At 40.8% G+C, this 21,022-nt stretch overlaps 1 protein-coding gene across 2 annotated transcripts in view; it reads left to right on the top strand.

The window, feature by feature from the left end:
- Nucleotides 1-17,132, top strand: part of LOC138664010 (zinc finger protein 182-like) — a 146,765-nt gene extending 129,633 nt beyond the window's left edge. For both annotated transcript variants that reach the window (XM_069750406.1, XM_069750407.1), the window contains 7 exons: nucleotides 482-606; nucleotides 3,422-3,556; nucleotides 3,673-3,852; nucleotides 3,936-4,059; nucleotides 4,143-4,240; nucleotides 4,418-4,508; nucleotides 14,300-17,132. In XM_069750406.1, the coding sequence (XP_069606507.1) occupies nucleotides 482-606; nucleotides 3,422-3,556; nucleotides 3,673-3,852; nucleotides 3,936-4,059; nucleotides 4,143-4,240; nucleotides 4,418-4,508; nucleotides 14,300-15,753 (2,207 nt within the window). In that variant the 3' untranslated portion in view covers nucleotides 15,754-17,132. The remainder of the gene's footprint in view (nucleotides 1-481; nucleotides 607-3,421; nucleotides 3,557-3,672; nucleotides 3,853-3,935; nucleotides 4,060-4,142; nucleotides 4,241-4,417; nucleotides 4,509-14,299) is intronic.
- Nucleotides 17,133-21,022: the final 3,890 nt, after the last annotated feature.

The following is a 21,022-nucleotide window of genomic DNA, read 5'->3' on the forward strand; positions in this document are numbered from 1 at the left end:
CTCAGACCTTGTGGAGGTATCACAGCACAGAACCCGACCCCAATCAGAGGACAATAAAATTTTCATACTCCTTATCAATGAACTGTTCCAATATTTATGGCCACAACGGTTTATCCCTGTCCCATAATGATAGTTCTGCTTCACGTCACTTGGCTTAGCGATTGCATTATTTCTGTGCTGTGTTGTGTATAAATATGTGATTCTTAGATTTTGTGTTAGTCTATGCCTGATGAAGAGACCCGAGTAGTCTCGTAAACTTGCAAATTGTTACCATCTTTTCAGTTAGTCATTAAAAGTTATGAACCACTGGGGACTCTCAGTTCTAAATATTTTCTTGAGGATAAGAATTCCTCGTTCTGCTGTTCAACCCAGGTCGCAACGGTTGGACTTCCACTGATAAGTAAGTTTTCACCCATCCTTTGGATAGGTGATAAATTGTTTTAACTCAACAACCTTTTAATACAGGTTATATTTTTGTCAGATGACTGTTCCGGGAGATTACAAGGACAGCAGATGTTTTCAGACTTCAAAGCAGAAGATAGCGTCAAAACACAGCATACTTATGAAGAGCAACGCAAAGATCTATCATCTGAATATTTCAAACAGGTCTTATCAAAGGCTGTTAAGCAAATTAAAAATCACCAAAGGGGCGATGAAGCGCAAACCACCTACCTTGTAAAGAATCCATATTCATGTTAAAAATGCAGGAAATGTTTTAGACAGAAATCAGATCTTTTTAAACATCAGGGAACTCTCACAGGGAAGAAACCATATTCATGTCCAGAATGTGAGAAATGTTTCCTAACAAATTATCTATTATAAGACATTACAGAATTCACACTGAGAAAAAGGAATTGTCATTTTCTGGATATGGAAAATGTGTTCGATACAAATACAAACTCATTACACATCAGAGCAACACAATGGTGAAAAGCCTTTTTTCATGTTCAGAAGGTGGGAAATATTTTAAAGGGAACCTGTCACCCCCAAAATCGAAGGTGAGCTAAGCCCACCGGCATCAGGGGCTTATCTCCAGCATTCTGTAATGCTGTAGATAAGCCCCCCGATGTATCCTGAAAGATGAGAAAAAGAGGTTAGATTATACTCACGCAGGGGCGGTCCTGATTCTGTTCTGGTCCGATGGGAGTCCGGTCCGGGGCCTCCCATCTTCTTACAATGACGTCCTTTTCTTGTCTTCAACCTGCGGCTCCGGCACAGGCGTACTTTGTCTGCCCTGTTGAGGGCAGAGCAAAGTACTGCAGTGCGCAGGCGCTGGGCCTCTCTGACCTTTCCCGGCGTCTGCGCACTGCAGTATTTTGCTCTGCCCTCAACAGGGCAGACAAAGTATGTCTGCGCCGGAGCCGCAGCCTAAAGACAAGATGAGGACGTCATCGTAAGAAGATGGGAGGCCCTGGACCGGACCGCGACGCCCATCGGACCAGAACAGAACCGGGACCGCCCCTGGGTGAGTATAATCTAACCTCTTTTTCTCATCTTTCAGGATATATCGGGGGCTTATCTACAGCATTACAGAATGCTGTAGATAAGCCCCTGATGCTGGTGGGCTTAGCTCACCTTCGATTTTGGGGGTGACAGGTTCCCTTTAACTTTAAACATTATGCATCAGAGAAATTGCTCAAGGAAGCAAGCTATTTATCTCATCAAAATCAAAAGGGAGAAACCATATTCATGCTCAAAATGTGGGAAACATTTTACAAATTCATATAGAAGAAAATCCATTTTCTTATTTACAATGTACAAATCGTTTTAAACTGAAATTAGATGTTGTTAGACATCAGAGAAGTCACACAGGTTGAAACCATTTTTATGTTCAGAACTTGGGAAATGTTTCAGTTGTAAGGCAAATCTTGTTGCACATCAAAGAATTTATACAGGGTCGAGTTACTTTTAATTTCAGAATATAGGAAATATCGCATTAGCTGAAGTTTTGCACAACAGAGAATTCAAACAAATAAGTCATTTTCAGTTTATTGGAATTGTTTTTGTACAAAATTCTATTTTGTTACACATCAGACATCTCATACAGGGGAGAAGCCAGATTCAGGTTCAGAATGTGGAAAATGCTTTACAAAGGAGTCATCGCTAGTGAATCAAAGAATTCACACAGTGAAGAAGCCATTTTTATTCTGAGGATGTGTGAAATATTTTACTCGGGAAAAAAATCTTGTCAATCAGAAAAAAAATATGAAAAAAACGAATTCTTCTGTTTGCACTGCCTGTCTAGATACCACAGGCCCCTAAAATGTGCAATGTGAATGTGTATACAAGTTAGGTAGTCTAAAAAGAGGATACTGCAGTTAAAAATAATGTTAGTTACCTCTAGTTAGCATCTGTTTTCTCCTAGCTGGATAGGTTGAAGTCATTTGGACATTGAAAAGGCTGTGTTTGCATTATAGAGCACAAAACATGTTCAACTGCCTCCTTTGGGAAGTCACATTGTACTACTAATATTTTCCACGGCAACTGGGGGCTTTTTAATTATGCAATTTGTGTGAGCTTATTACACCACAAATCAACATTTTTAGTTTAAAGGGGTATTCCCTTCTCCAAGATCCTATCCCAATATGTAGTAGGTGTAGTAATATTAATAATGTTAGCAAATACCTCCAATTAGAAATGCAGTATGGTTCTTCTGATTGGCTATGTCGCTTTCCTCATTTAGGGTATTGCAGCCACTGATATAATGACAGTTAATTCACTGTTAGTGATGAGTTAATATACTTGTTACTCGAGATTTCCCGAGCACACTCGAGTGTCCTCCGAGTATTTGTAAGTGCTCGGAGATTTAGTTTTCATCGCCCCAGCTGAATGATTTACAACTACTAGCCAGCATAAGTACCTGTGGGGGTTGCCTGGTTGCTAGGGAATCCCCACATGTAATTAAGCTGGATGACAGATGTAAATCATTCAGCTGCGGCGATGAAAACTAAATCTCCGAGCACTAAAAAATACTCTGAGGACACCCGAGCGTGCTCGGGAAATCTCGAGTAACGAGTATATTCACTCATTACTATTCACTGTTACTGGTAGTAATCATGGATATACAAGCTCCTGCAAAGCCCTAAATTGGGAAAGGGACATAGTGAATCAGAAAAACTATACTACATTTCCAATTGGAGGTATTTGCAATTATTGTCATTGTTATTATTACATCTACATATTGGGATAGGATCTTGGAGATGGGAATGCACCTTTATTTCAATGAAGCTGGCGAATTTGAATTTCTTACTATCGGCTCTTTTCAATAAAGCAGTTTCCACTTGGAAACCATTTTCAATAAGCACACATGAAATACTCCTAATTACTAATAAACATCTATATGTTATATCTCCTCATAGGTTTCCGCTTATTATCTCAAGTAATTCTTTATAGTGTTGCATCGCAATCTTCTCTCTTTCAGGTCCCTACAATATCGGATCCCATCAGTGGAGATCTTCTACATAAGAGAATTTTCCTTGTGGATAGTGACAGAAACCAGATAGAAAAGAGAATATTACACTTCACCCTAGAAATCCTCTTCTGGCTTACTGGAGAGGTGAGAGATTCTGATGACGTTAAATTACATTATTCTTATCTATGGGAATAACTGGAGAGGTGAGGACTCTGGAAAGTTCTGTAGTAAGATTCATTAATGTGTCTCTCCATAACCAGGACTACACAGTAGTGAAGAAGACCTCTAGTGAGCGCTGTCAGGCTCCTGTGTCTGAGGGATGGGGAAGACCCCTGAGCCCAATCACGGGGCCTCCACCTCACCCCCTGATACATGAGGACATGAATGACCAGAAGATCTTAGAATTCGCCTACAAGATAATAGAGCTGCTGACTGGAGAGGTGACACTGCTGGGAATGCTGGGGCATTATACAGTAACGCTATGCAGGGATCGGGGGGATGACGGTATAATTGTATGTGTCAGGTTCCTATAAGATGTCAGGATGTTGCCATCTTTTTCTCCTTGGAGGAGTGGGAGTATCTAGAAAGACACAAAGATCTGTACAAGGACGTCATGATTGAGCTTCCTCAGCCCCTCATATCATCAGGTAATAGACAGGACTAAATACACAAGGCTTATAATTATCTGTATGTAACAAATTAATTTGGTCCCTGTATGTGCTTCCTCCAGTTCTATCCAGTAAGAGGAAAACACCAGAGAGATGTCGAAATCCTCTTCTGCTACAGGACTATAAACAAGAAAATTCCAATGTTCCTCAGGATTATGAGGTAAATGGAGAGGTGTCCTGAAATACGCCTATGATGTGTAGAAGGATGTGAAGGTCTTGTTTTATTCACCAGTATTATACTGTATGTTTTATACTTGGGTAATGAGAACAGTGTAGACGGCAGGATTAGAGCTGATCATCGATGTGACTTCCCCTCTGTCTGTGACTTTTGTTACAGGGTGAAGATCTGAACAATTTTACTACTACAGAGACATATGTAATAAGTGATGTGCAGTGTAAAGAAGAGATTCCTACAGATGATGACTCAGGTGAGTAGTAACCACTAAATGTAGAAGTGTGGAGGAGAGAAGGAGGTCATTGGAGAACCGGACAATATCTGTGGGAGGATAACGAGAGGTTAGTTTGTAAATATATGTAGGAGACAGATTATGGACAGCCTTGTAAGTCTAAGTTAGTAGTTTAAGCTGAATTCTTGGGAATTGGAAGCCAATGAAGGGATTAATAGAGGGGAGAATTGGAGAAGTAGCAAGGAGAGAGGTGGATTAATCGAGTAGTAGAGTTAAGAATGGACTGGAGAGGTGCGATAGTATTAGCTGAGATGCCACAGAGGAGGATATTGCAGTAGTCGAAGCTGGAAATGATGAGGACACACACCAACAATGTAGTAGATTCAGGGTTAAGAAAAGGACAAAATATTTTCTAGCTAGAAGTTGCAATAAGTGGTAAAAGCTTGGATTTGCGATTTTAAGGACGAGGCAGAGTTAATAGTTACTTCGAGGCAGTGGACTTCTGGAACAGGGTAAAGTTTGATTTTGTTTATTGTGATAGATTGATCAGGTAAGGAAGTTGAGTGGAATGGAGGAAAGATGGTGAGTTCGGTTTTATTCACATTAAGCTTTAGGAAGCGTGATGAGAAAAAGGAGGATATGGCTGATAGGCACTCTGTGATTCTGGACAGCAGAAAGATGATGTCTGGGCTAGAGAGATAGATCTGAGTGTCATCAGCACATAGATGATACTGGAAACCATAGGACTTTGAATTGTCCCAGGCAAAAAGTATAGGTGGAGAAGAACAGGGACACTGACAGAAATAGGATAGGATGAGGAGGTCGTGTGGGAATGGGAGACACTAAATGTGCAGTTAGTGACGAATGAAGAGATCCAGGAGAAGGAAAGGTCTTTGATGCCAAGGAAGTAGTGTGTAGTAAGGCTGGGTTCACACTGTGTTGTGTGAACCCGTTTAACGGACTACGTTACACCGCAGCATAACGCGGTGTAACGTAGTCCATTAACGCTGCCATTACTTGTAATGGCGAACACATCGCTAGCGCACGGCCACAATGGGCGTGCGCTAGCGATGTGCCGTCATTGAGTGATGGACCCGAGACGCGGTCTGCAGTGTTTCCGGGTCCGTCACTCCTAGCGCAGATGGAGCTAGCAGATGCTCCATCTGCGCTAGCGCAGTGCCAAAGTCGGCACTTGCGTTAGTGCAGTCCGTTTAACGGATTTGTTGAACGGACTGCACAACGCAACCTAGCCCAAGAGGGAGGAAGTGGTTGACTGTGTTGAAGGCAGAGGACAGGTCTAGAAGGGGTGTAGAGATTTGCCTGTTAGCTTTGGAGGTGAGTAAGACATAAGTAAGTTTGGTTAAGGCAGTTTTGGTGAAGAGGAGGAGACAGAATCCAGATTATAGGTTTTTAAAGAGTGAGTTGGGAGGAAGTTCGAATTGGATGAGTGCCGACTTGAATATGAAAGTTTTTGTTGGAATGAGGTGAAAAAAAGAAAGTGCAAAATCTAGGTGAAGTGGACGGGCCCATATCCACCCACTCTGACCAGTTAGAGGTAGAATAGATATGGATAGTGTGCACTTCAAAATAAGGGAGGATATGGTAGTGGTGGAACTGAGTTGAAGGTGCAAGGAGTGTGGTTGATGTGAAGGCCACACTAACACAGCGCATCAGGGGAGGCTGTGTCGTAGGGTGTCATCCATGTTTCGTTGAGTCCCAGGAAGGATAGGTTGCGAGAGGTAAATAGGTTGTGAATGACATTGAGTTGATTGCGGATGGCATGGGTGTTCCATAGTGCTCCAGAGAGAGGAATCGGTGGAGTTGGGAAGTAAGTGAATGGGTTTTTACGTTGGAGAAGTTGCGGTAGTTTCTTGTAGATGGGAAATGATAGGAGGGAGAAATAATGGGGGTATTAGCTGTGGAGGTTCAGGATTGGGAGGCATATCGCCAGCAGTGAGGAGAAGCAAAGAGAGAGCAAACAAGTGGGAGAAGAAGAGTACCCAGCTTATGTGTTTTAGAAGGAGGGATCTGAGGTTTAGGAGCGGGTCTGCGGAAGAGGTCAGGTAGGGAGATAAAAAGGAAGGATAAATAAATATTTGATTGGTGGGTTTTGGGAATTGGGGATAGCGAAGGAGACTTATGGATTAGTGGAGCAATAACTGTAAGGGCATATGTAAGTATGGTGAAAATAACTTGTGGGAACATGAAAAGGAAGATACAGTTAGTAAACTGTTGTAGCTCTTCCCTTCTGGTCACTTCTAGTACATTTCTGGTGTATTTCTAATGTGCACTTAAAGGCTACACTTTAAGGAGCTGCACATAGACCAAAATATTTGGATCTTTTTGGCTGAACCTTTCTGATACTGGCTGGACATCCTCAAAGAGTAATCGGGCAATAACCATTTTTCACTTAGTACTGTAGTCAGGGTTACAAGTAAGGAACCATCTCTACAGCTGATTTTCCCTATAATGTTGGTAAATTGACTGTGCAGTTTAAAATATATAAAGCTGTAGTAGTTCTAATCAAATCAGTGCGATTTTGGATCCTCTCACAATTGACCTCATTTTGAAACTTCATGTTGATCACGGATTATAAAATGATTGCCTCCAGTCACTTTTTTAAAAACTTTTTTCACTCTCAATGCTGTAAATAGGAAAAAAAACAATCAATTATATGTAAGGGGCTCTCAAGACTGGTACTCGCTCCTACCCCTTTAAGAACCAACCCTGTTCTCATTGTAAAATGTGAATGTTCTATATGGTGGAAATTGCTGCTATGGTGCCATATTTGATATGCCATTTTATGTGCTGCTGTACAATGTATATTACTTTGTTATAGGGAAAGTGCAGTACCTCAGGTGAAACATTAGATCGGGCACAGTAGTGTATATAGTTAACTAATAGGAGGAGTCTGCTGTGGGTAAGCAAGGAGTATTTCTTGATTAGAGCCAGTGAAGAGAGGGAGCTGAAGCAGCTCAGAGGGACCAGGGAGCCCCAGGCATCCCGTAGGGCTGTAGAGCCAGGGACAACACAGCAGCTCCGCAACGTTTCATGAATTAGGCCCAGCCGTCTAGTGCCAGTGGGTCATAAGGTTACAGCCAAAGAATTGCAGCAGGAATAGGACGCAGGCCTCTCCAAAATGTGGCAACTTATCTCATGGGCTGATGCCCTCAGATCCAGTGCGAATCGGCTGAGGGAACCCCAAAGCTCTGTGAGTTTGGACAGGGAGGACGCAGTACCGAGCAGGTCGGTACGTCCCGTGGACACCCTGGGAGGAATAAGTGAAGACACAGGGAAAGTAAAGGATGTGAACGATGTCATACTCTGTGTTGATGCTGTAACTGATGTGGATGTGCTGCAATTGGAATCCAGTAAAGTTCTTTGTTTAAAGTTTGAATTGGACTCTGTCTCTTTGGGCCCAACAACACCAGCAGCTGAACATAAGCAGTCCCGATGGGACCCTGATGGTGCAAAGGGTGCAGCAGAAGGTATATAAAAAAAGGGACATTGTGGCGGGAGGCCAGGGTGCGCTTAACCAGATATACTCAGCCACAACTACGGCCCTGGCTCTCCCTCACATATATAACAGAAATGTGTGCTGCAATCCTTAAACAATCCTAAAGGCTTACTTGAGTTCTGCTTACTTCCGCATTAGGAGGTGAATGGGGCAGGTGACATCTTATCTACTAATACCTGTTGATCGTACTGCCAGGTATCAGTAGGCATGTTGTCAGTTGACCCCTGCACCTCACAATGTGCAAGTGAGCAGAGCAGGACATTTTTTCAAGAGGTTGTAGGTTCTTCAGTTGCAGTAGGTGCAGCTTATTAGTGATAATCGATCGTTCAGTCGTCCGCTATCTCTCTCGACTTCTCCATACCCAGGAACACTCCACTCAGCCAAGTGTTCCATTGTTTTCTCTGAGACTTCTCTGGCAGCAGTGTATTTCCTTGGAAACAAAAGGATCAGCTGTTGGAAATCCAACTGGCTGAATTTCTTTTCTTATTCAACATCATGATGTCAAGGGGGAGTAGGGAGGCCCCTATACATATTAGACTGCCATCAGATCCCAATGACATTGGTAGGTTTGGCTGACTGTAGCCTTACGTATATCAGGGACCTTAACCCCTGGAGCTTTTTTCGTTTTTTTTAGTTTTCGTTTTTCGCTCCCCTTCTTTCCAGAGCCATAACTTTTTTATTTTTCCGTCAATATGGCCATGTAAGGGCTTATTTTTTGCAGGACGAGTTGTACTTTTGAACGATACCATTGGTTTTACCATGTCGTGTACTAGAAAATGGGAAAAAAATTCCAAATGCGATGAAATTACAAAAAAAGTGTAATCTCACACTTGTTTTTTATTTGGCTTTTTTGCTAGGTTCACTAAATGCTAAAACTGACCTGCCATTATGATTCTCAAGGTCATTATGAGTTCATAGACACCAAACATGACTAGGTTCATGACTTCATGACTAGGTAAATTGTACAATTTTCCAATACCGTGGCGTCTACATTTTTCATGATTTGGGTTGGGTGAGGGCTTATTTTTTGTGTGCCGAGTTGACGTTTTTAATAATACCACTTTTGTGCAGATACGTTCTTTTGATCGCCTGTTATTGCATTTTAATGCAATGTCACGGCGACCAAAAAAATGTAATTTTGGCATTTAGATTTTTTTTTTCTCTATGCCGTTTAGCGATCAGGTTCTTTTATTGATAGATCGGGCGATTCTGAACGCGGCGATATCAAATATGTATAGTTTTTTTTTTTTTTTATTGTTTTATTTTGATTGGGGCGAAAGGGGGGTGTATTTGAACTTTTCTATTTTTTTATTTTTTTTATATTTTTAAACACATTTTATTTTTCATTTCGGCATGCTGCATGCCTCCATTGGAGGCTAGAAGCATGCACTACTCGATCGCCTCTGCTACATAGAGATGATGCAAAGATCACCTCTATGCAGCAGAATTGCAGGCTTGCTATGAGTGCCGACCACAGGGTGGCGCTCATAGCAATCTGCCATCAACTATAGAGGTCTCAAGGAGACCTCTGGTTGTGATGGCAACGCACCGATTACCCCCGATCATGTGACGGAGGTCAGCGGTGCGAGAGCTTGTTAAATGCCGCTGTCAGAGTTTGGCAGCGGCATTTAACTAGTTAATGGGCGCGGGCTGATCGCGATTCCGCTCGCGCCCATTGCGCGCACATGTCAGCTGTTGAAAACAGTTGACATGTCGCGGCTTTGAGGTGGGCTCACCGCCGGAGAAGATAGAGAAGAAAAGAGAAAGCAGGCAATTAGTCATTTGATATTACTGTATAGCTTCCAGCTGTTCTTGGAGGTCCAGGAAATGTTCTGATTTTCACGTCTTCTCTGACATGTCTCTCTCTTACCTTCTGCTGTCTTCATCCCTTCATATCTCCTCCTCCCCTGACTCTGGAGAGATGGATCCGGCATCTCTTTGCTGTCTGCATCCTTACATTCAGTTAATTAAAGGGAACCTGTCACCCCCAAAATGGAAGTTGAGCTAAGCCCACCGACATCAGGGGCTTATCTACAGCATTCTGGAATGCTGTAGATAAGCCCCCGATGTATCCTAAAAGATGAGAAAAAGAGGTTATATTATACTCACCCAGGGGCGGTCCCGCTGCAGTCCAGTCAGATGGGCTTCGTGGTCCGGTCTGGGGCCTCCCATCTTCATAGGATGACGTCTTCTTCTTGTCTTCACGCTGCGGCTCCGGCGCAGGCGTACTTTGTCTGCCCTGTTGAGGGGAGAGCAAAGTACTGCAGTGCGCAGACGCTGGGCCTCTCTGACCTTTCCCAGCGCCTGCGCACTGCAGTACTTTGCCCTCAACAGGGCAGACAAAGTACGCTGGAGCCGCAGCGTGAAGACAAGAAGAGGACGTCATGCTATGAAGATGGGAGGCCCCGGACCGCGACGCACATTGGGACCGCCCCTGGGTGAGTATAATCTAACCTCTTTTTCTCATCTTTCAGGATACATCGGGGGCTTATTTACAGCATTCCAGAATGCTGTAGATAGCCCTTGATGCCGATGGGCTTAGCTCAACTTCCATTTTGGGGGTGACAGGTTCCCTTTAAGTAATTCTTCTCTTTTATTTGAGATCTGGTCTAATTGGGATTTTAACAACCCAAACTGTATCATTGCAGGAAGCAGAAAAGCTACAAGCCACAGCCTGCACTGTCAAGTATTGGAGAATTTTCTCTCCTTGAATGTGCACTGGACTGTCCTAAATTACACGAAAGTTGTTCTTGTATATAGAGATACATCTCTATCCCAGTGTATGTCAATATGCCTGTATTTTAGACATGAAATAAAAGGTTGATTTTTCTTTCTAACTATAAAATTGCTAAAAAAAATAATAAAAAACAATTGCAATAATGACATTTAAAAACACATTTGGTGTCCCTACAATTATAACAGACAAGACAATACAGTAAACAAATTATTTACGGTAAAAAAATACCCAGCATAAAAACTGTCATGATTGATATTGTTTCTTCATGAAACCCATAAAAAATGTAATTTAAATGTGATTGTGTTTACACGTATGAGTTTTTATCTACACGTTTTCTTTAGGTGTCCACACCTCACTGTGCAATAAAAATCTTAACTGATTTTTGCATTTTTGCTGCATTTTTTATGCCTTTCTCACTTTTTTTTATGTTTTTTAATGCATATTTAAAGCAGCTTTTTTGATTGTTTTATTTTTTTAATAGTTCAGTGGGGACACTGAAAACATACAGGAAAAAAACATAGTATTTATGCAACATGTGAACATGGCCTTACAAAGGCAAAACAAAGCCCAGATCTTCTAGAGCAGGGATGTCAAACTCAAACACACAGAAGGCAAAAATTAAAAGCTTGAACAAAGTCATCGGCCAACCTTGATATTTTTTTTTTTTTAAAAAGTCTACAATTGAGGGAGTTTTTCATTTTTATCAAATATAACATATTACCCTTTTACTATGGAAACAAACTTAAAGATGTTGTACATTTTAATTAATAGATCTCAGAATAAAATATTGGGATAATATTATATTTTATGTAAGACCAGTAAAAAGCATATGGCCCAATGGCCTAATATAAATATGTAACAACAAAGGATAAAAAACCTTGAATAATAAAGATAATAAAGTATGATGTCAACAAAAGTGACCCCATACACCCTATGATTCCCCGACAGTGAATTCCTCCAATGTAACCCTCCACATGCACAGTATGATGACCCTACTGTACCCCCCTCCCTCAATCCCCCGACACAGAATAGTGACCCCATTACAGTATTATTCTCCAACTGTAATCCCCACACAGCCCTCCATACAGTATAATGGCCACAAAAAGTGTTCCATACAGTATAATGGGCCCCACATAGTCCTCCATACAGTATAATACCCACAAAAAATGTTCCATACAGTATAATGGCCACAAAAAGTGCTCTGTACAGTATAATGGGCACCACATAGTCATCCATACAGTATAACGGGACCCTGCATTGCCTTCCATACAGTATAATGGCCTCACATAGTGCTCCATGCAGTTTAAATGGACTTCACATAGTGCTGCATGTAGTATAATGTGTTCCACATAGTGCTCCATATAGTGTAATGGACCCCACAGTTCTCTATACAGTATAAAGGGCCCCACATACTGCTCCATGCAGTATAAAGGACCCCACATAGTGCTCCATAAAGTATAATGGCCCCCACATAGTTGATAGTGCAATGCAAGGCAGTTGAAGACTAAATATATTTGTAGGACCCGCTCAAAATCATTACTCTCAACCGTCCCCGATACAGCAAGACAGGCCTGGATATGGATCTGTTCACCACTTTCTCAGACATCTGATAAATGTCACTCCCTGCTACTATGCCTCTTCTGACATCTCCTCCCACCAGGGTAGATGTTTTTTCTGTTCTGTAAACGTTGGAAGGTTTGTAACTGTAATATATATATATATATATTTATATGTATATAGCAGGAGGCAAATCTATAGGACCATGATTTAGTGACTGAGATTACACAAATGCATGAATGCTCCATATCCTAATACTTGTAAGAAAGTAGCAGAAAAAGGTTGATATTCCAGACACCTGTCACGAGGGTGCTACGTCCCCCTGGAAGACCTGGAGTTAGTCGGTCAAATAATGAATTGCAGGTCTTTTTTAGAGATAGTATGATTTGCCTCTCATATTAAATGGATTTTGTTTCTTCTGGTACTGAAGTTGTATGCCAGTCAGAAACATGCAGCTCCAGATCAGCTGCTTCTGATCTGGTCATTACCTTTTCCTATATATACTGATCAGACCTTCTTGTCACTGCCGGTGAAAGATTTGTCTTCCTGTACTGTGTGCTAAAGCTAAGTGTTTGGAATACAGTTGTTGTGGAAATGTTCTGTGGTTTGCTAAAGTACGTGTGTGTATCTCCTGGTCCCTGTTCTCATTTAGTTTATTCCTCCCTGACCCTATGCTCCTTTTTATTGTTGGTTAGTGCTTTTGTATGATAGACGTTTTCTATTACCCCTGTTTTGTCTTTTGTGTCTTGTTTACATTGCATTGCTGTCCCATGCTTCATGGAGTGGGGGAGGGGACAGACCAGGGTTTAACTGGGGCATAGTAAGGTCGAAGACGCGGACCGCTCTACCTTCGAGAGTACCACTGGGACAGGGGTAGTTAGTGTCCCACTTCCAGGGACAGTTTGAATTCCTCCTTCCTTACCGAAGACCGTCACAGCGTGACAACACCAAGGTCAAGATCAATATAGTGAATTTCTCACCTATGTATAATGTCCTCTTAAATTAATACAACTTATTCATCCTGATAGAACCTACTTTATAGTAAAAAAAAAAAACTTTGAGAGCAAGAGTTACCTTTCCTGGAGAATCAGAAATCAGTGTGATAAACGAGGCCTTATGCCAAAAGTGCCTGCACCCTCATCGCTTCTGATGTTTGCTGCCTATTGAGATGTGCTAATTGAGTCGCCAATAGTGTAACCTAATGACCGGTAATGCCATGCCGCCAGCCTCCCATGGTGCTACACAATGTCTATTGGATTCCCCATGACGGCTGTTACTGTACACAAATGAGCCTGTCATGCTCTCCAATGTTTTGAGTCATAAGTTTGGGAATATATATAGTGAAGTGCTGCAACACAAAATAGGTAACAAATTGAACTTGGATCAATTAATTTGGTGTACACACATGAATCCAGAATGATGTAGATGGTCCGTAATGTGTTAGAGCGACACATCGGGGTTCGCTCACCAGGAGTACATTAAGACCAAGTACTTCAGGGTCCTGCCATAGATGTATTGTCAAGGTTTCAATCACTAATGTGATTAAAAGTGTTAATAAAACACAGCCCTTCCTGGTGCTGCATGGTAGCTGAAAGGGTTTTGAAGTGTACCCTAATCTTAAAGTTTACGGAAGAACAATTGCCACTTAAATAACTCAAATGCTTTGGAGACATCACATTACAAAAATGCCCTGGATCTGACATGATAGTGAGTAGAGTTGAGCGAATTTTTAAATTTTCAGTTCAGATTACGATTGCTGGCGAATATTGTCTTTGCAATATTCTCCAAACACAGCTGAGTGCCAATGGCATCTGAAAGTAGAAATGAGCGAATATGTTCATTTAACATAAATTTAGCATGAATACGGTACCAATATGGCACGATATGATGGTCGTTTCGGAACATATTTGCTCAACTCTTAATAGTGAGTCGCTTGAGGGTTTGTAAAACATCTACGTATATTAAACTTAACTCTTTTAATAAAGGTTATGTTTTTGGCAGATTACTGTTTCAGGACATTGCAAGGACATCGGATATTTTCAGATTTCAAAGCAAAAGATGGTGGCATAACACAACATACGTATGAAGAGCAAAGCAAAGATCTATCTTTTGAACATTTTAAGCAGGTCCTGTCAAAGACTGTTAAGCAAACTAAAAATCACAAAAGGGTTGATAAAGAACAACCAGCCCACTCTGTAAAGAAACCATATTCATGTTCAGAATGCGGGAAATGTTTTTGCCGGAAGTCAGATCTTGTTAAACATCACAGGATTCACACAGGAGAGAAACCATTTTCATGTTCAGAATGTGGGAAATGTTTTAATCTTAAATCAACTCTTATTAAACATGAAAAAATTCATCTAGGGTTGAAGCCGTTTTCATGTTCAGAATGTGGGAAATGTTTTAGCGTGAAATCAGAACTTGTTGGACATCAGGGAACTCACACCGGGGAGAAACCATATTCATGCCCAAAATGTGAGAAATGTTTTCATCACAAATCATCTTTTATAAGACATCAGAGAAGTCACACAGATAAACAGGAATTTTCATGTTCAGAATGTGAGTTGTGTTTTGGATTCAAATACAATCTTATTGTGCATCAGAGAATTCACACAGGTGAAAAACCATTTTCATGTTCAGAATGTGGTAAATGCTTTAGGATTAAATCCTCTCTTGTTATTCATCAGAGAAATCACACAGGAAAAAGGCCATTTACCTGTTTAGAATGTGGATATTCTTTTCATCAAAAATCAAAACTTGTTGTACATCAGAGGAGTCACACAGGAGAGAAGCCATATTCATGTTCAGAATGTGAGAAACGTTTTAGCAGTAAGTCTGGTCTTGTTCTCCATCAGAAAATTCACACAGGGGAGAAGCCATTTTTGTGTTCACAATGTGGAAATAGTTTTAAACTGAAATCCGATTTTATTAGACATCAGAGAAGTCACACAGGGGAAGAACCATTTTCATGTTCAGAATGTGGGAAAAATTTCACTTTTAAGGCAAATCTTGTTGCACATCAAAAAATTCACAAGGGTGTAGAATTATTTTTAATTTCAGAACATGGGAAGGAAAGCATTAATTCAAAAATGGCACAAGAGAGAATTCAAACAAATAAGCCATTTTCATGTTCAGTATGTGGGAAACATTATAGCAGTAAATCATATCTTGTTTTACATCAGCAATCTCACACAAGGGGCAAGCCATTCCCATGTTCGGAATGTGGAAATAGTTTTAACGTGAAATCAGAGCTTTTTGTACATCAGAGAATTCACACAGGGGAGAAGCCATTTTCATGTTCAGAATGTGGAAAATGCTTTGCAAAGAAGTCAACTCTGGTTACACATCAGAGAACTCACACAGGGGAGAAGCCATATTCATGCCTTGGATGTGAGAAATGTTTTACTCGGAAAACAAGTCTTGTCAAACATCAAAAAAAACATGGACATAACTGAAAAAAAGTATATAAAATAAGCAGTCGAAATAAGGTCATACATTAGAAAGAAAAAAACAGTTTGGAGCAGACCTTTCCAAATTGCAGCCAATGGGCTATATCAGGCTAGGTGACAGGGATAGTCAAAGGACTGAAAAGATCGATTGAACTGATCCATTTTATTGATTTTTGTCAGAATCCTAAATTCTTTGTGGCCTCACCCCCTTACAGCATATTCTTATCAGTGGAAGCGAGTGATGTTGAAGAAAGCAAGACGCTACTTAGTAATTGCTGTTAGCAGGGCTGCTCAAATTTCGGCTGGGACATTCATGAGGAAATCAGTGAGCAAATGTTAGGATTACCTTACCCATCTGCTGCACATACAGCAAGTAAAAGTTTGGGCACACCTGGCCAAAATTACTGCTATTGTGAATAGTTAAGCAAGTTGAAGATGAAATGATCTCTAAGGGTATGTGCATACGTTGCGGAAAGGTGTGCGGATTTTTTCGCACTGATTTTGGGAAATCCGCAAGAACTCCGCACTGTGGATTTACTGCAGAATTACCGCGTTTTTCCGCAGTTTTTGTGCGGATTCCACCTGCGGTTTTACACCTGCGGATTCCTATTGAGGAGCAGGTGTAAACCGCTGCGGAATTCACACAAAGAATTGACATGCTGAAGAATAAACAACGCTGCGTTTCCGTGCGGTTTTTTGCGCAGCATGTGCACTGCGGATTTTGTTTTCCATACGTTTACATGGTACTATAAACTCATCGAAAACTGCTGCGGATCCGCAGTAAAATCTGCAGCGTGTGCTCATACCCTAAAAGGCATAAAGTTAAAGATTACAAATTTCCTTTGTATTTTGATGATAGATTTTTCACATGGACCAAATGGACGCGTGAAAAAATACATCGCAACGTGTACTATTCCTTGCCGTATTTCAGAGTCTCGTCTAGTCAAGTCTTTGGGTGCATAGAAAAAAAAAATCGATCCCATACAGATCACCAGTTTAGCATCCGATTTTTACTAATGATTTGAAATTCTTTACATAGAAAACTGTATTTGGTCTTGAAAATTTAATTGACTGCTGATGACAATACAGATGAAAAATCAGCCATTTTCTTTATATGCTCATGTGATCTTAGACTGATCAGTATCAGTTAATAAAAAAAATCATTTTATGGCTTTTTATAAAGTGATAAAATTAATATTATACATAATTAAATTAAGTTGATTAGTTCTCATGTGAACCCTTGGGAAAATAGTCTGCAATTACCAATAATTTATTTCCCCAAAAAATATAACATGCTGTATAAAACATACTGTATACATTGGATATTTCACATTAATGTGTTTCAAAACTTGTTAAAAAATAATAAATGTTTCCTTTAAAACTTATATGCTTGGACTTTGTCTTTCTTTATCATTTTGAGTTGGATGTTGACTTCAAGATGAAAAGATGAGCTTTGCTGATGACCTTGTGATGGCACATGGCTTCCGTGACATGTTCCTTAGAATATGACTCGTCAGGCTTTGGATTCCAGATTTCTAAGACAATGTTTTTGAAAATGATCTATTCATAGAGGATAATTGTATTAACCATATTATACTTTGGATATGTCCTACCCAAATAATTGTTGCCCTTTTACTTCCTAGGAAGAGTAGGGTTTGATAACCATCAAAAATGCTTACTCAAAAAGTAGCTGTCCTTGGATAACCTCCGAAACAAGGTTTGCTATCTCATTCCCAAAGTTACATATACCAAAAAAAAGCCAAATTTTATGTAAAAAAATAAGTGTCCGTACCCTACGACATAGTGATACTGGAACTCTACCACTTCGAAATAGCCTTACGTGGGCAATGAAGAGCAGGATATGAAATGTATGCATTGTCTCAGAGCAATGTTTCATTATAGCCAAAGGTGATTTTTTTAACCCCTTAATCCCATATGACGTACTATCCCGTCAAGGTGACCTGGGACTTAATTCCCAGGGACGGGATAGTACGTCATAGCGATCGGCCGCGCTTACGGGGGGAGCGTGGCCGATCGCGGCCGGGTGTCAGCTGACTATCGAAGCTGACATCCGGCACTATGTGCCAGGAGTGGTCACGGACTGCCCCCGGCACATTAACCCCCGGCACACTGCAATCAAACATGATCGCAGCTCCCTGCGGGCTTCCCTGAGACCCTCGGTACAAGGCATTGTCCTCACCTTGTGCCGAGCGTCTCCACCCAGCAGGCCCCGGATCCAAAATGGCCGCAGGGATACTTCCGGGTCCTGCAGGGAGGTGGCTTACCAGCGCCTGCTCAGAGCAAGCGCTGGTAAGCCTGCAGCCCTGTATGTCAGATCGCTGATCTGACACAGTGCTCTGCAAAGTGTCAGATCATCGATCTGACCTTATAACATGATACACCTCCCTCCCCCCGGGCAATGTTATAAAGTAAAAAAAAATATTTACATGTGTAAAAAAATAAATAAATTCCTAAATAAAGAAAAAAAAAATATTCTCATAAATACATTCCTTTATCTAAATAAAAAAATAAAACAATAAAAGTACACATATTTAGTGCTGCTGAAAACGTCATCTTGTCCCACAAAAAACGAGCCGCCATGCAGCATCATCAGCGAAACAATAAAAAAGTTATAGTCCTCAGAATAAAGCGATGCAAAAAGAATTATTTTTTCTATAAAATAGTTTTTATCGTATAAAAGCGGCAAAACATAAAAAGATGATATAACTGAGGTATCACTGTAATCGTACTGACTCGAATAATAAAACTGCTTTATCCATTTAACCAAACGCGGAACTGTATAAACATCCCCCCCCCCCCCCCCCCCCCCCGCCAAAGAAATTCATGAATAGCTGGTTTTTGGTCACACTGCCTCACAAAAATCGGAATAATAAGCGATCAAAAAATGTCACGTGCCCGAAAATGTTACCAATAAAAATGTCAACTTGTTCCGCAAAAAACAAGACCTCACATGACTCTGTGGACCAAAATAGGGAAAAATTATAGCTCTCGAAATGTGGAGACGCAGCAAAAAAATAATTTTTGCAATAAAAAGCGGCTTTTAGTGTGTGAAAGCTGCCAATCATAAAAATCTGCTAAAAAACCCGCTTTAAAAGTAATTCAAACCTCTCTTCATCACCCCCTTAGTTAGGGAAAAATAAAAAAATTAAAAAATGTATTTATTTCCATTTTCCCATTAGGGTTAGGGCTAGGGTTAGTGTTGGGGCTAGGGTTAGGGTTTGGATTACTTTTACGGTTGGGATTAGGGTTAGGGGTGTGTCAGGGTTAGGGGTGTGGTTAAAGTCATGGTTGGGATTAGGGTTAGGGGTGTGTTGGAGTTAGGGGGTGGTTAGGGTTGGGGTTAAGGGTGTGGTTGGGATTAGGGGTGTGTTTGGGTTAGGGTTTCAGTTAGAATTGGAAGTTTCCACTGTTTAGGCACATCAGGGCTCTCCAAACGCAACATGGCGTCCGATCTCAATTCCAGCCAATTCTGCGTTGAAAAAGTAAAACAGTGCTCTTTTCCTTCCGAGCTCTCCCGTGCGCCCAAACATGGGGTTTACCCCAACATATGGGGTATCAGCGCACTCAGGACAAATTGGACAACAACTTCTGGGGTCCAATTTATCTTGTTACCTTTGAGAAAATAAAAATTTTGGGGGCTAAAAAAACATTTTTGTGGGAAAATTATTTTTTATTTTCATGGCTCTGCGTTATAAACTGTAGTGAAATAATTGGGGGTTCAAAATTCTCACAACACATCTAGATACGTTTCTTGGGGCCTCTAGGTTCCAATATGGGGTCACTTGTGGGGGGTTTCTACTGTTTAGGTTAATCAGGGGCTCTGCAAATGCTACGTGTGACGCCTGCAGACCAATCCATCTAAGTCTGCATTCCAAATGGCGCTCCTTCCCTTCCAAGCTCTGCCATGCGCTCATGCGTGGTTCCCTCCCACATATGGGGTGTCAGCGTACTCAGGAGAAATTGGACAGCAACTTTTGGGGTCCAATTTCTCCTGTTACTCTTGGGAAAATACAAAACTGGGGGTTAAAAATTTATTTTTGTGGAAAACATTTTTTTTTAATTTTCACGGCTCTGCGTTATAAACTGTAGTGTAACACTTGGGGGTTCAAATCTCTCACAACACACCTAGATAAGATCCTTAGGGGGTCTACTTTCCAAAATGGTGTCACTTGTGGGGGTTTCAATGTTTAAGCACATTAGTGGCTCCCCAATGCGTCCCATCTCAATTCCAGCCAATTTTGCATTGAATATTCAAATGGCGCGACTTCTCTTCCAAGCTCTGCCATGCGCCCAAACAGTGGTTTACCCCCACAAATGGGGTATCAGGGTACTCAGGACAAATTGTACAACAACTTTTGGGGTCTATTTTCTCCTGTTACCCTTGGTAAAATAAAACAAATTGGAGCTGAAGTAAATTTTTTGTGAAAAAAAGTTAAATGTTCATTTTTATTTAAACATTCCAAAAATTCCTGTGAAACACCTGAAGGGTTAATAAACTTCTTGAATGTGGTTTTGAGCACCTTGTGGGGTGCAGTTTTTAGAATGGTGTCACACTTGGGTATTTTCTATCATGTAGACCCCTCAAAATGACTTCAAATGAGATGTGGTCCCTAAAAAAAAATGGTGTTATAAAAATAAGAAATTGCTGGTCAACTTTTAACCCTTATACCTCCCTAACAAAAAAAATGGTGTTTCCAAAATTGTGCTGATGTAAAGTAGATATGTGGGAAATATTACTTAAGTATTTTGTGTGACATAACTCTGTGATCTAAGGGCATAAAAATTAAAAGTTGGAAAATTGCGAAATTTTCAAAATTTACTCCAAATTTCCATTTTTTTCACAAATAAACGCAGGTAATATCAAATAAATTTTACCACTATCATGAAGTACAATATTTCTCAAGAAAACTGTCAGAATCACCGGGATCTGTTGAAGCGTTCCAGAGTTATAACCTCATAAAGGGACAGTGGTCAGAATTGTAAAAATTGGCCCGGTCATTAACGTGCAAACCATCCTTGGGGCTTAAGGGGTTAAGCAGTATCTGGGTTAATATCTGTACTCTAAAACATAATTTGGACATCCTTCACTTGAGACCGCTAAACAAAGAATGTTAATGTTAGAAAAGCACGGCAGGAAAAAAATCTGGACTACTTTGGAAAATCTCTTCTAATACACAAGGCAAGCACACCACAGGGTGTCTGAAGACCCAAACTTCAAAACAGCTTCCTACACTCAGCAGTAGTACTGCTTTAA

The sequence above is a fragment of the Ranitomeya imitator genome, chromosome 2, assembly GCF_032444005.1.
Source record: "Ranitomeya imitator isolate aRanImi1 chromosome 2, aRanImi1.pri, whole genome shotgun sequence".
Classification (NCBI taxonomy): domain Eukaryota; kingdom Metazoa; phylum Chordata; class Amphibia; order Anura; family Dendrobatidae; genus Ranitomeya; species Ranitomeya imitator.